The 16815-nt window shown below is 34.3% G+C and overlaps 1 protein-coding gene and 1 non-coding gene across 2 annotated transcripts in view; one reads left to right on the top strand and one right to left on the bottom strand.

The window, feature by feature from the left end:
• LOC149422337 (GTP-binding protein Rhes) overlaps positions 1–16815 on the top strand; it is a 205888-nt gene that overhangs the window by 151560 nt on the left and 37513 nt on the right. Inside the window, exon 3 of the mRNA XM_089633733.1 lies at positions 15457–15650. Coding sequence (XP_089489859.1) covers positions 15457–15650 — 194 coding nt within the window. The remainder of the gene's footprint in view (positions 1–15456; positions 15651–16815) is intronic.
• Positions 1803–1874, bottom strand: TRNAP-UGG (transfer RNA proline (anticodon UGG)). The gene has a single exon. It is a non-coding gene; the product is annotated as a tRNA-Pro (tRNA).

Genomic DNA, 16815 nt, shown 5'->3' on the forward strand with positions numbered 1-16815 from the left:
CTGTAAAAGAGTTGCAAACTGTAGAAAATTAATGATGGCTGATCTCTAATCGAGAGCTTTGCTACATCAGACATAAGATTTTTGCAATATAACTAAGAGTTATTTTTTTGGTATGTTCAATATTATGTTTTCTCGGCTAGCTGAATGAAAATGTGAATGTTTCGTGCAATAACCGCTTCGTACGCTTTACACATACTTAGCTGTTAACAATAATAAGGCTTTATTTTACCATTTACTTCTACTTTTATATGCCTCTCTTGCGATATTTGGGAAATAATGTATCGTTTTGTGACTCTGTTCAGTAATCCATTTCTATCTCTTGGTGTGTTTCAAATGTCAGCTTTCAAACATAAAAAGTGTGTTAAGAACAATGGTAAGTACGTACTATCGTTACGTGAACTTATATATTTTTGAATTTATCAGTACAAGCTAAGCAACATAATTTAAGGACAAGTTAGGAAGGATAATTAGGTGTGAAGTAATTTTGTTTTAATTCTAAGTTACCTAAGTAGATGTTCTTGTGGGAATCAGCGCAATGAATTGATACACGCTTTTGACTGAAAAAAAGCGAAAATTGTTTTAATTCAACTCAAGGGAGGTGCGACGTGATGATAAATATCCGAAATAAAAAACCCAAGTAAATGATTGTGTGATATACCTTTGATTAAATTAGCATAACAAACAAATGGGGGTGCTTGAATGTATTTTCATTTGAGAATTACGGAAAACCAACTATTGATAAGATGTTGCACGTTTGACCGTCAAAATAAGACGAAAGTTACTTTTTTTACTGTCTACGTGACATTTTGAGAAAGCATTGCAAACTTAACGATCAAAATAAGAATAAAATTACTTTTTATTTCTGATTTCGAAAAATTTTGCGTAAAGTCCCGGTAACGCCGGGGACTTCAGCTATTTATGATCAATCTTTTTATATAATATATAAATAAGTGTCCAGGTATGCATTTTTTAAAATATAAATCTTAAGTGATTATTATTACTATTATTATACGTGACAATCAAAAGAGCCCCTGGAATATTGTAATTGTATTGTAATTCGAAAATATGCTTTGTTTTCTATTCATTTTTATAAATTACTGCAAAATTTCATTATTATGTACCAAAGTTCTGCTTTAAAGTGATATGAAAAAAAGATGGGGTAGTTTTTCGAGACACGTATGCAGTTCCATCGATCTCGGAATAAAACTGTAGATAAAAACAAATTCACGCCGTCTGCTCGCCACAGTCACTCTTCTTTGCACAAATAGATAGAAGATTAGGCATGGTTTTCAACTAGATTTTAAACAGAAAAAACATGGAATATGAGAATTTTTCTAAAATCATAATCTTATTTTTTATTGCACGCAAAAAAAATCATTGAAAAAAACTGTATTTAAATAAAGTGCTTTTTGATAAGTAGGTTTGGCCTTGAAAACTTTAAACATTCCAATTTTATCTCCAATACAGCAACACATATGTGAACACCGCCCGCCCGCTACAGACACTCTTCTTTATATAAATAGATAAAAGATTAAGCATGAATTTTAATCAGATTTCAAACATAAAATAAATAATTTCTAAAAAAATCAGCGACAAGATGTTTTGATCTCATTTTAAGTATTTTTTTATAGGTATGTAGGTATGGCCTTGAAAACTAAATACACTTATTTTATCTCCAATATGGAAAAACGTAAAATGGTATTTCTACGTGATTACCGCTAATTTTTTTACATGAGAACGCATACTTACTTAAAACATAAATACTGAAAATAAAAATTTCATTAAAAAAAATTAAAAAATTTGGGCTCGTCCGGGATTTGAACCCGGGACCTCTCGCACCCAAAGCGAGAATCATACCCCTAGACCAACGAGCCGGCTGATGTAAAAGCCGTGTGCATACATTGTATGGCCGATAGCAGATTCGCTGATGGTACTTGTAACTGTAGGGTGAATGTCCCAAAGGTCAGCCTCTTAAGATTTTTACTTGATTTATTACAGTTTAAAAAGTAGTAAATAGCGTTTATGTTTCTAACAATTACACCTTATTATAGTTCAAAGAACAGACTATTCACTTATCATTATTGGAAATGTATTTGTTTCAATGAAAATGATTTAAAGGCCTTTCAAAAATTAAATGCCAAAATCACCCAAAGTCAGCCACCATGTGCCTATCTCCAGCCTTTCGAGTTCCTAAAGTCAGCCTAGTCGACGGCTGAGGGTTTTAAATTATTACATATGACGTGAAATTAAAAAAATAGGTATTCAATAGTAGCAATTTTATTTATATCTACATAGTAAGCAGACAAATATGGCAAGTAAATTCTTTAGAAGCAACTTCCGCATAAGGTGTTTTTGGGTACACTTGAGGTGATACCATCTTGGACAGATGTCACAACCAACATTTTTCAGATCATCGTCTTCTACATCACTGATTAATTCTTCTTCACATCCAGTGCATGAAATTTTAGATTTTTTCAGATCATCATCTAATACATCACTGTGTAATTCTTCTTCACATCCAGTGCTTGAAATTTTAGATTGAGTAGATGTTACATTTAATTTCTTATTGGTTTCTCCAGTCTTTCGTCCTAGGTTCTTGTATTTTTCAGTGTTTGCTTTTCGTTTCATTTGTTCTTCCCTTCTTTTCGTTCGTTCTTCTATTTTTGTAGCCTGTTCTTCTTTTCTTTTTTTTTATTGCTTCTTGCCTTTCAATCCTCTTTTTTACTAGTGCCTGTTTTATATCTTCTTTTTTGGCCATGTAATTCTTCCAAGCATCAGACGAAATTGCCATCGGCATCGGTTCTCCTGGTTTCAATTTTCTTTTTCCAAATTGCAAACATTTTGGAGTGAACAAGTGATTGCTGAAGGAGGGAGATATTCCGCTTTTAATTTTGTTGGTTACGCACGACAAAGGTGTTGTTGCAGGCACCGGCGGTGGTGTATTTACAGACTTAGTAATAATTGAGGTAGGGCTTGAGTAGAGAGAGAAATTGGAATGATTTGTCATGTCCAGTGATTCAAAATCATCATCAGGAATAGACAAAAATAAATTATTTTGAGCATCTTCTTGGTCGCAATTTACTATGCAATCACTAATTTGTAATTCATTTGCTTCATAGCCTGAAGTTGAGGGTTGAGGGTCAGCATCTGGTTCCAGAACACCTTTGGAATTTAAAACGTAGTTTCCAATAGTGACAACACGATTGTCTGCTTCAGTAAAAGAAGCTTCGATAATTTCGATAACACGGAGTGCATCTATGTTTTCATCCTCTAATTGTTTTTTTATGCTTTTGATGACGTTTTGTGCTGTTATTATTTCTTGTCTGTTAAAAGTAACCGCAACTTTTGGAGTGGTTAATTGTTCAATTCTGTTGGTATTTTCCGCACGCTCTAATGTATTTTGAATACACTTAGTGTAGTCAACGGCATCCGGGTTAAAAGGGAACAGCCCACATTTTCTAAGCCCATTCTTAATAATATCTGTCATATCTTTTTGTAGCACTTTGTTCAGTAATGGACAAAAGGTGCTCTTAGACAAGACTGAATTATAATTTTCCGAATTCCCTTGCCATTCTCTAATAGTTTTTCGCCATTCGACTTTAAGAGGCCGGAAAACGCTGACGTCAGCTGATTGCATCAAGTGAGTCGTGTTTGGGGGTAATGAATAGAGAATTATTTGATTATCATTGCAGAATTTGCTCAGCTCAAGAGTAAGGTGGGATTTATGCCCATCTACTAACAAGAGTACTGGTTTTGGAACAGAGTTTTTCTCCAACCAAGAATTCACTGCATTGGCTACGTATTCAAAGAATATTTCACTCCTCATCCAACCAGTCTCCGAACGACCAAGAAACCACTCATCGGGCATACTTTGTATTACATCTCGCGGTGGTCGAACATATGGAAAGACGACCATCGGTTGTAAGGTGTCACCTGCAGCTGTGAAAACTAACAATACCGTTATAGTTTCTTTTTCATTCCCGGCTTGAATTTCGTATACATTTTTCCAGCCTTTTGGTGCGATAACTTTTCCAGTTTTAGGGCAAACACTAAAACTGGTTTCATCGCCATTAAGTATTCTTCTCGGGTCTTCCAAAAGATCTATAGCATTGATATCACTTAGATACTTTTTGAGATCATTAAACCATTTGCGTATGTACTCTTCAGTAACAACCGCTCTACCCATACTTATACCTTCCGGGACACGCTCATTCAAGATTGGATGTCTCTTAATAAATAGGTCGTACCATTTTCTTCCCGGTCTATCATTTGTGAAGGGGTTTGGGCGTTTGTCATCCTTCATAATTTTTTGAACTGTGTTTAAAAGATCATCCTTCTTTCTTGAAAATCCACATTTGGCCAATTCGGATAACCATTGCACCAAAGACTCTTCTTCCTCTTTAGTTAATGTGGTATCTCTACCCATATTTGTTTTATCAGGAACTCTGCCGTGGAGACGATCTTGTAGAGTTCCCCTAGGAACTCCATATTTTCTGCTGGCTTCTCTGATGCTAATTTGATCTCCCCTTATTGCTCGGAGAGCATCTTCAATTTTGCTTCGGTCGTATTGTAGAAGGGGTTTTTTATATCCCTTTGGTTTGACGATCTTCTCTTTCGGCATGTTGAATTTCGTTTTTATGAATACCTACCTAGAATTCAAATACAACATTAAATCATTCACCATGCCATAAAGTGTATTAGCACGTTGATGGCTGACATTTGGATCATTAAGTTCCTAAAGTCAGCCACGTCTACCCCAAAACAAAATGAGGCGGCTGACCTTTGGTGTTTTTATTTTAATGCATTTATTTGTGTATGTAAGATCACATTGTAAAGATAGAGAACACTACTGCACACTTAGATTCCATATTTGAAATAACCTACACATGGCCTAAGGACAGCCCCCCCGGCTGACTTTAGGATGCTCTAACAAAATTTGTTCCTAAAGTCAACCACCACAACATTGCAAAAATCAAACATCATAAACATAATTTGAATGTTTGAAAACAAGGCAAAATAATCACAGAAACATAAAATAACACTTAACTCAACAATATTAGTAAAATTCAGGGTTTTTAAACTTACTTTGAAACCGTGGTCAACTGCAAATTTATTATGACGCGCGGGAGAATGTCTGACAGGTCTTCACTTGTTTGAAAGCAACGGTCGAATATAGGGACAGAAAATAAGTTAGAGCCGCCATTTTGAAACCATGTTTGGTTCATTAGTTACTAGTGCGTGAACATTCTCATAGATGGTGATAGAGTGCACATTTTTCTTATTATTTCACGAAATTATGAAAGAGGCTGACAATAGGCACAGGCTGACTATAGGAGCGTTCACCCTATAATGATGACACCACATTCTTCTAAGTGAAAGGTGTGCTGTGTGCTACTGGCGATGGCCGTGGAGTAATTTGTATGGTATGTTTCTGAAACGCGTGTTCTAAGCGTATGACGTCACTTTCAAACGCTTTTCATTTTTCTTTCATATTTCGCATATTTAATAATAAAATGTATTTATTATGATTACGAAAAAAAACATTTAAAAAAATGCCCAAAAATATATTATCAACTATGTGGTTATCCATTACAAACAAATAACCCAATGTTACTTTGTTTAGACCTCTTTTTTTTGTATACGCCGACCGGTTTCGAAACTACCGTACCTACTACTAAGTGTTTAAGTGGGGGTAGAGGTGTGACTAGGTATTAGTGAAGAGTGGGGGGAGAAGATAGAACGGACGGTGAAAGGGAACATTTCTAAGACGGGCTGAAAGATAATATTTTTTGTTAATTTTTGATAATGTCTCCTTATTATTAAAGGATTTCTAAGGTTTCGAAGTTATCTAATAGTTTTCCTTTATTATTTATGAAGAATATTTAGCCCTAATAAAACAATATTTATAAATAGTTGCTGTGGCTCAGTCAGTCTGTTCAGAAAGAAAAACAATCGCGCGTGTTGCTTTTACGTCCAACAGATGGCGCTGTTTTTCAAAAAAGCATGTTTGTCCAACAAATGGCGCTGTTTTAAAAAAAACACGTTTTTATCTGTCATAGGTGACATCTACATTAAATAGATAAATAAAAACACTCCTATTCGAATGCAAAGTTGTGTCTAAATATCAAAGCAATTAGTGAACAACTTTCGGAGACTTAAGATTTTGAACAAATGAACATTTACATCTTTATTTAAATAGATATATGAGCGCCCTTGAGGTGATTTCTCACGAAAACGGCGCTATATAAATTAGCCAAATATTATGGATAACGGGGACTTCAGCTGGTATAAATATTACAACGTAATAAAAATTCATGTTACAATAGCACTAGTGGAGATTCATGTTGTTGGTCGTTACGATAGCACTAGTGGAGATTCATGTTGTTGGTCGTTACGATAGCACTAGTGGAGATTCATGTTGTTGGTCGTTACGATAGCACTAGTGGAGATTCATGTTGTTGGTCGTTACGATAGCACTAGTGGAGATTCATGTTGTTGGTCGTTACGATAGCACTAGTGGAGATTCATGTTGTTGGTCGTTACGATAGCACTAGTGGAGATTCATGTTGTTGGTCGTTACGATAGCACTAGTGGAGATTCATGTTGTTGGTCGTTACGATAGCACTAGTGGAGATTCATGTTGTTGGTCGTTACGATAGCACTAGTGGAGATTCATGTTGTTGTTCGATTCGATAGCACTAGTGGATATTCGTGTTGTTGTTTGTTACGAAAGCATTAGTGGAGACTCATGCTGTTGTTTGTTACGATAACATTAGTGGAGATTCATGTTGTTGTTCGTTTCGATAGCACTAGTGGATATTCGTGTTGTTGTTTGTTATGATAGCATTAGTGGAGATTCATGTTTATACGAATACCAAGTTCTACGAGAAACAAAATTCCCACACGTACGTTATACTTATTTATTTAGTTCAATTCACGATCCCATGTTAGAACTTAATTATATTATTAAAACAATACTATTTCGTGATGTTATTATTTTAATACGGGTATATCCGAATACAAACAACGGCTTCAGTTGTTTCCCGGCAGTACTATCCATACGCCTGCATGCATAATAGAACGCGCCCTGGTTAAAAACAAAGTTTTAATTAATATACTTCTACCACAAAGTTGGCAACACTACAAATAAGTTATAACGTGGCTTGTGGTCTGAAGACAACAGTGTAAAAGTGGAATCCATTTACAGGAGGCAACTTGCAAAAGTGAAAAAAAATTGCAATAAGAGTTTTATTTTATTTATAGAATGCATTTTCAACGAGCAGCCGCTGAAAAATACATTCTTGGAACTTGGAACGCGTTGCATTCTGCATATAGAGTTGAATTAAGTAAATTTAAATAGGGATAATGATCTTTCTTTCCCGACATTATCTTCTTAGAAATTCCCTGTTGTTTCTCGGTCACCAAACTAGGCACAGACTATATTATGGTATCCGAGGATTGTTACATAGGTAAGGAAAATATATTCATAACATAACATGAAAAAATTATCATAAAAATGAATGTAAAAACACCATTAAAAATGTATTCAATTGTACACCGACTAAAACAAACTACAGAGTTTTCCAATAAGAGGTGTTATTTTAAATAGCCCGCTATTTCGGTAGATGTTACTTTTAAAGCTGTCACTTTTTGACATTTGACAAGTAGAAACTACGCCACTAATAAAAATGGAACGATAAACGCTTCAACAACGCTATGAAATTATTAAAATTTACTTGAGTGAATCAAATGCAAATCATCTTGAGTGATGAGGCCCATTTCCACCTCGGTGGCTTCGTCAACAAGCAAAATTGTCGCATCTGGGGCTCGGAAAACCCAAGAGTTATTGTTGAAAAGCCTCTCTATCTTCAACGTTTGACTGTTTGTTGCGGTTTATGGTCCGGCGGAGTCATTGGACCTTACTTTTTCGAAAATGAGGCTGGAGCAACAGTTACGGTGAATGGATTGCGCTATCGAGAGATGATTAATGATTTTTTATGGTCGAAATTGGATGGTATTAATCTAGACAACGTTTACTTTTAACAAGACGGCGCTACGTGCCACACAAGCAACGAAATCATTGATCTTTTACGATTGAATATCAAAATAACACCTCTTATTGGAAAACCCTGTACATAAAATGTAATGATGTATTATGTAATGGCATATATTATGGAGTATATCTTGTTATAATTATATGACTTATATGTAATATCTGTTAATCTATTACATATACTATTTAAGTGTCTAATACTTACTTACAAACGCGGTGTAAATATTATGCAGTGCGTAAGGTAAGAACAGTGAAAACTTGACTTATTACCATGGCGTTTGTATGGTTAAAACGGTTTTAAACCAGGCTCAAGGCCGGCTTTACCACACCAAAGTTAAACCAGCGTGTAAGAATCTAATTACTAAGACGGTTAATGTTTAAGTATAATGAAGAAATCTATAATTGGTTTCTTCGTTAAGTAAATTGCACATTTATAAACCAACCATATTGTAAATGTTGATTTCCTTAAAATAACAATAAAAATAAATAAAAAAATTATACAAAAATAAATGATCAGACGTAGAAATGTTGATACTCCAAAAACATAACAAATAAAATACGAAAGAAAGAAGTGAGATAAATTCAGTTCTAAGGAGACATGTTTTCAAATATCTAACTCTGAACACCAACAGCATATCGAGATCAACTATTGATCGATGACCTGATATCGGTGTAGTGTATTAAACATTTTGAAGGCGACAAACCAGAATTGATGTTGAGCTAATGTGGTTTTTGTCTAGGGGATCCAATGTTCGATGATGGGTGGACGATGTAATTAGGTTTATTTTAAATTATATCACTTATTTATGGTGTGCTCTATCTATAAGCACACATTGAGTGTTGTTTTTTGCAGTCATTTCTATAAACCCTGAATCCCACCTGCATAATTCAAACTTACCACCAAAAGAGAATACTCATATGTGAAAAGGAGTAGGTCTAAACAGAATGAAATATTCCAGCATTTACCGTCCAATTACTGAATTTCCTCTTCTCTTCGGCGCTCGTCGGAATAAAAGAAATGAGTAGAAAAAACAGTGGAAAACGTTCAAGTTAATTTCAAGTTTTATTAAAACAATCACGTTTCCGGTCTTATTATTACAAAAAATAATTAAGAACAACAATGGAGGATCTCCCTTTTTCTGAAAGCTGTAGAGGCTTTGTCCTTGTCAGCTGGTCGTTATAAAATGATTGTGAAACATTTCAATGAAATAATAATATGAAGACCGGCTTCATAATATTTCCGTATGGTGGACAACTATTCTTAAGGGGAAATTATACAATATCCTGTCCATTTCCTTTGCAGCCTTAATGATCAATTTTCAAATGATTTCGTATCAGAAAGTTATAGTGGGTGTAGAAATAATTATGAATCTCATGATTATTCAAACTTTTAAAATAAAAACCTCGATAATCGAATGAAAACGAGAGTTTTTGGTGGGGAAGTATAAAAACTAGGCTGGTATAGCAGTAATAGTATAAACAGTCTTAACAGACAAGTCAAAAAATATTTCACCAATAAATGAAGATATTATATGTCTCGACGCCATCTAGTGAGAAATTTAGTACTAACAAAGCCTTTCCTACAAAAATAAAGTTGGTTGTTTACAGGTGAAAAAAATATATTAAGGAGTAATTGTTGATTGAGGTACTAGTACGTATTGAATCATTTGGCGACATTTATTTTTACTCGGGAGATATTTTCAATTTATTTTGATATTTCAGGCGACTAATTATTGCTTATAATTATTTGTTATCCTTTATGCTATGCATAAAACCTTGTTTTATAAACATTAGTTTATCATTAAAAAAATAATAAATAGTCTTGTTAATTTAACCACCAAATAATTATTTTTTTTAACTTTTCATACAACTCAACAAAAATTTTTAAAGAAGAATTCAATTCTATAAATATTAAGGCAGCTTTGTAAAGAAAAGTTTTTTCATTTATTTCTCTTTTTTCGGTCTGTAAAATGTCTGGTGGATTCGTCTATGTTTTGTAATAAAAAAAGGTTTAATTCAATAATATTTATCAAGGATAATGGTTTCAGAGCATAATTCCAACATTTATTTTATTGTTATAGTTACAGTTCTAATCAGTGATTTCATCGATATATTTTAATGCGATGCACTACGTCGGGTAATATTTTAAATTGAGCCGCTATCAATATTAACCCTTTATTAACCCATTAGATTTAATATTAACCCATTAGATGGCGATACGGTTTAAATTCCCGCTTAATATCATCCGCCTGTTTTGATTCATGCAAGAAAAAAACATCGCCAAAAAGTGCCTTTTATTTTATTTTGTGGATGTTCAGGCATAAATATTTAATTTTTTTTCAATCATTTTATAAATAACTTAATTTGCCACATTATACAATAAAATTATAACCGAAAATGTGTTTGTAAGTAGGATATTTTGAACTTTAAAGCAGTTTTCATAGGTCTTATACATTATTTTTTTCTGGACTTATAAAAAGATTTATCTAAAAAATACTCGATTATTTTAAAGGCCAAGATGTATTCTACTATCAGTATTTAATTAAAGCATCTGAAACATTTCTAGGCGACCAAATTTTCAAACCAAAAACACATGATTTTGCATTACTACGTATGGCATCGCCTTAAGTAACCCATCCAATACTCAAAGTTTTAGTTTATATTGGCTCGTATATACCAAATTATAGTATGTACCATTAATTTAATTTATGTTACTATTTCCGTCTATTACCATATTTCGTTAATATTTTATTGAAGAAAAAAACTTTTGCGTTTCTTTTGAAATGGAAATGATTCAGCAGATGAGATGAAACATATTTTGCTTTTCATCTCATCTCAGTTTTTTTTTAAATAAAAGGCTGCAAAATTTTAGCACTTGACGCAGCTACAGTTAACAGTTAAATTATTTATAATAAAACACTCATAACGCAATGACGACTGAACAAAAAATAAGGTCAAATTAAAATTAGTTCTACTAAAATTTTTCATTAATTTAATGCTTTTTAATTTCGTCGAAGCTACTTTTGATTAAAGTTTAATGCGTAATTACAACGTGTTTCTAAGTAAACAGTGTATCCACCGTATTCACCGTACATGACTGTACAAGGGACAACGTAGGGTACTTAACACGCCCTGTTGTAGCGTGATAGGCAATACACGGAACACGCAACAGCCTACCTACGATCCGCTTGATGTTCCGCTGTGAAACGTTCGCGTCGTGTCATAGCATCGTAGACACACATTGACACAATTGTGTTTAACGTGACACACAGTATAAATGCTTGTTCACTTTACAATGTCTACATTCTACGACCGTCTTTATTCTAATGTCCATTTTACATGTTAGTTTCTCGGGGCGACAAAAAAAAAGTATTATGCGGAAATCTGTTTGATGTCTAGAGAAGCAAAACTCACGATCGGTAAGTTCTGGCATCCTGGGAATTGTAAGTTTTTAGATTCTCACGGCCAAAAGCATTTTTGTTGTTTGTTTTTGGGGTGTTATGCCGTGTTGCGCTAACTCCTTCTTTAGCCGACGTTTCGGACAGCGTTGCAGTGTCCATCATCAGGGCAGATCCGGTAGATCCGAAGATGTGTAAATTTCGGCTGTCGAGTTTGTGCTTATTTGTTTGTGGCCTGGGCCCGTCCGGATCTGCCCTGATGATGGACACTGCAACGCTGTCCGAAACGTCGGCTAAAGAAGGAGTTAGCGCAACACGGCATAACACCCCAAAAACAAACAACAAAAAATCCTGGGAATTGCACAAATTTATCTCTTATCCATCATGAGCTAGGTAGTATTTTTTAATATTTTTTAATGGCAATATTGTTGGTAGAATATTTATTAATATGATGATGTACTTTAACTGCTACTAACCTAATTTACAATACTGGATGGAACCACAGTATCCTTCTTAAGAGTAAAAATGCTGTGTTTTTACTTATGATGGTAGAAAACACTATGAAACATGTGAACACCTCAGCACAGGTTCTCTTAGTGAGGTGTTCACAAACACTACTACTAACCAATTTACATACAGTTACTGATCTTTTTTTTTGTATTTCATTATCTATGTAAACTGTAAACATAAGTAAAAAGTATGTACGAGAATAGATACTTATTTAAAAAATAAACAAACTATTTCAATTAAACCGGTGTTCACGGAACATGTAGTGAACGAATTCTTGCTCTGTTCTTTCCGCGGCGGAATACATGTAGGATCCATAGGGCGACTGCTGAGGCCCCAGACTTGCTCGCAGACCTGGAAGCCCCCCTCTGAACCCCCGCTATATGAAATAAGAAGAAGTACGATTTCAATTTAGACAAGATTTTTCCCGGCTCAGAACAGATATTGTCTAGTGAGTCGGGTAGCGCACATAATTTGTAAACAAATATTGATGTCAATAAACGCCCGGGTTACCGGCAAATTTATAAAAAAAAAATTAAAGTATTGTAACTTTTGCAAATAAGGTAGTAGCTACTAGTGCACACAATGCAACATTTTGCAAAGTAGAAAGAATTTGTTTGTATGAATACAATAAATTATTTCTGATAATTATTGGTAGATAGTAGATAAAAACCCGCTGCGGCGTCACTTCCGTTTACAATAACCCTAAACTATACAGCCATTAACATAATAATACTATCACATTGCGTTGTTTGCCTACAGGTACAATGTGTCTACGTGCTTTAATTTGCGTTATGCGATATGCGTTAAAGCAAAGGATTCCTTCGTTTTAACCTTCACAATTCTTTGGTAACGCCAGAACTATTGTACTAATGCATAGAGAAATATTGCATCAGTGCCTACAGAAAATTACAAGTTAATTTGACAAAATTCCTACCTCAAAATGTTTTGGAACGTAGTAGCAAGGTTTAAATGTCCCAGAAAACTTCATCAAAGGTCGTCTTCATATGCTTTGCATTTCTCTATAGGCAGAACTAACTTACCAATCATAATGTCACTAGAGAGAATGATTAGATTTCAGAACCATCATTTTTCGAACTTTGATGCTTGGCATTTTGTTTCTGAAAGTTCAGGTTTGCCTTATTACGTGTTTAATGTGAATTTTTGGGATCGCATTAAATACTTATTCCAACCCTATTATTAAAGCTTCTGTTGTCCCTTTGTAAATATCACTGTATTATTCAATTTTGTTTATTGTATTTTTATTTCATGCATGTATTTTTTTAATCTATTATAATTTTATTATTTTTTTTTTGGTAAATAATGTTTAAGACAAGATTTTTTATGCATAGCACAAAGGGTAACAATTATTTTACAAGCAATAATTATTCACCTGAAACACTCATCCACATTGAAGATACATTTTTTAGATAGACTTTTAGATAGATTTTTTAGATAGATTTTAACGTCCCGTTGGCGTTATGTATCTTTTATCAGGAGATTTTTAAATGTGGATGAGTGTTTCAGGCTAATAATTATTGCTAATAAAATAATAATTATAATTTTATTTTGATGATTTATTATAATCGATAATTATTAGCCGAAACACTCATACAAATAAAGACGAGACGAATTTTTTTTTTTCGGAAGATTTTTTCAATTTGTATGGGTGTTTCAGGCTAATCATTAATGCTTATAATAATTTGTTATCCCCTGTGGTAAGCATAAAAATTTTATTTTATAAACATAACATTAACATTAAAAATAATTAGTTTAACATTAAAAATAATTTTACTATTTCTTTTTCTTGTTCAAAATTATTTCTTATTTTGAAGTTATACTTCTTCTTCTTCTTCTTCAATGGCGCTACAGCCCATTTCGAGCCTTGGCCTCCTTTAACATGAGCCTCCACCGCCCTCTGTCCTCGACCGTCGTCTTCCAATCTGCAACATGGAGTAGTCCTCTGGCATCTTTCCTGACATCGTCCTCCCATCTCAGCCTAGGTCTGCCCGCCTTTCGTTTGCCTCCCGGGTGTCCTGTTAGAACCTTCTTTGGTACACGTGTGCTTGGCATTCGGTGCACATGTCCGGCCCATCTTAGTCTTTGGAGCCGTAAATGAGTAGAGAGTCTGGGAGCTTGGTAGATGTCATATAGCTCCTTATTGTGGCGGATTCTCCATGCCTCTCCCTCTCGCACCGCTCGAAGTTATACTAACAATATATATTACGTAAAAACCCTTTGGGCATTTACAATTAAGTAAATGAATATTTGGTTACTGCGAAAATTATTCAATAAGTGTAATTTGTTTATGGAAGTAAGTGAGTATTAGTTTAAAAACATTTTTTATTATTGCAGTCAACAAAACAAAACCATATGAAAAAATTATAGAAACTTTTTAGCAAAAGAAAGATAAAAGGCTCGTATAAATTTTAAGGACACCGAAAACTCTTCAATTAAAAATCAAAACCCTTAAAGCATATTACCTTATGTGTTTAATTACAAATATCAGGATAATTCTTTGTCATTTTTTTTACTCATCAACTATTATATTCAAATTCAAAAGATGAACATTATATTTATTTCTCCACCAGATGTATCTATTCTTGCCCATTCAACTACAGCCTTATTATTTCCATTCAGCTTTCAGTTTTAGTCTTGTAACGCAATGTAACATTAATAATCTATTTAAAATTTCCTGGCAACCTTTCCGCAATGTGATTAAGCGATCACACAAAGCTGTTTTCGCACAAAAATGCGTAATTATTTTTCCATAATAAAGAATTGCAAATTGATCCTGGTAAAACACGTTTTAGAACCCGCAGTTCAATTTGCAGTAAATCACTAAAAATTTCAGGAACGCGCCCTTGAATTTTGAAACATGACGTTATTATAAAAACAAAATTTTAAACACATTTAACTACTTTAAGACGTGAGAAAAATGGAGGTTATTCTGTTACGTTAAATAAATAATTTAGGTAAGTTCTCGGTTCCATTTAAAATAAAAAAGTTTAATATTTTTTTATTGAAATGTGCATCTCAACCTACGCTTCAGAACACGTTTTTATGTTTTCATTCATATTATCTTTTTTTATATCAACCCCACGCAGAAGGCCCTGAGGAAAATAATATCCCTCAGAGCCTATGTCATCTTTTGGGATGCTGTCTGGAGGGTTTTTTTTTAAGGAAACAAAGGAGATGAAGTTCTGGGAAGGAAAAAAATGTATGAGGTGGGGTAGGAATCTAGGGTCAGTGTGTCCAGGAGTTACGAACGTATGAATATATCCCTCCCAGTGCGGCGCAGCCTCTCTGGATCTGACATACCACGCATCTGGTGGACAGATACATCCTGAACATATCTCACCCGATGAACCCGGGCACTGTTTACACAAAATTAAAGTGCTCACTTAAATCTCCATCCGTTGTTTTTCAAATAATTTAATGTCTTGGCTGTTGTCCATTTTTCGTTATTTTAACAAAGTGTTATTTCTTAATTTTCAGGTCTTCCCGCGTGGGAAAGACGTCACTTGTTGCCAGATTTCTCGGTGCCAAGTTCGAAGATAGCTACACCCCTACCATCGAGGATTTCCACAGAAAGCTGTACAGAATAAGAGGGGAAATATACCAGTTGGACTTGCTAGATACTTCCGGAAACCACCCGTTTCCAGCCATGAGAAGGCTTAGTTTCCTAACTGGTAAGTGGCAGCATTATTTATTTACTCCACCAAAGTTATTATTCGTGTCTTCTTTAACTGTTCAAATTCTCTACCGCTTTACTCTGAGAAACGTTTATTCATTTCTCTTCAGTTTTCCAATGTGAAATTCACAAACATTCAAATGAATAGTCTTGGCCTAACGTAAAATCTGGGTATAATAACACCTGGAGGGTTCGTGAATCGAGATGTCTTTGAATTAACTACGACATACAACGACTACCGAATAGCGCACATTGTCATAACCAGGTCTTGCGCAGAAAAGTTCGCTAAAGTAAAGTACAGGTTTGCAGCGCTGTCCATTGTGAGACTGCGGAGAATCTGAATGTTACTTCTTGAACAAATCGCCTGGCGCGGCGAGTGATTGAGCGAGGTGGGTAAATTATTAACACATTTGTAAAAATGTCTTTGTCAAGTCTGAACTTTCGTTTACCCGTTTTGAGGTAGTACAGTTTTTTAAGCAGCCAGTTTTTGCGCGCAATTGTGAAAAGGACTAGTAAGTCGCAAGCAGATTTTATTTTCGAGGACCGAATGGTGATATTAAAATACCAGTTGCCTGTATACTGTCAGATTCGTTGATTGTTAAATTACTTCCCGTGATCCACGCAAGTTGGTTTGTTCCAATATCTCTAATTTGAAGTCTGTTGCGAAATTTGAAATATCAATCTGGCATTTCAGAACCTGAAATACATAATAATTACACTCGTCAGTGTTGTTTACAGTAACTTTGTCTGCGAAAGCTATAGCAGATCTTGTTTTTAGATTGAATGAACAATTAACATTTCTGTTTTGACGAGTCAGAAGACTGGTATTTGATTTAATATTAAACGTGGCTTAATTAATTCGAGGGTATTAAACATTTTAACACTTTTGTTAACACCGCCCATAACACTCTTCAGTTAACAAATTGTTGGTATGGCAAAAAACTGTTGTCTTACCATTGATCATGTCTCATTGCATTTTTAATAACTAAACTTCTTTGTGTCTGTCCCGAGGGAAAATGGAACTACAAAGTGAAGCATTTAATTAATATGACACCATGCTGTTCTACTTTACAAAATAAGTTTGAATTTAATCCTACTTCCCAAGTTTTCTATGGGTACTATGTCGTTTTTATCGTAGCGTCATAAAGTTATCAATTTACGAA

Source organism: Hesperophylax consimilis, chromosome 7, assembly GCF_061612785.1.
Source record: "Hesperophylax consimilis isolate HC1 chromosome 7, BYU_Hcon_1.0, whole genome shotgun sequence".
NCBI classification, from domain to species: Eukaryota; Metazoa; Arthropoda; class Insecta; order Trichoptera; family Limnephilidae; genus Hesperophylax; species Hesperophylax consimilis.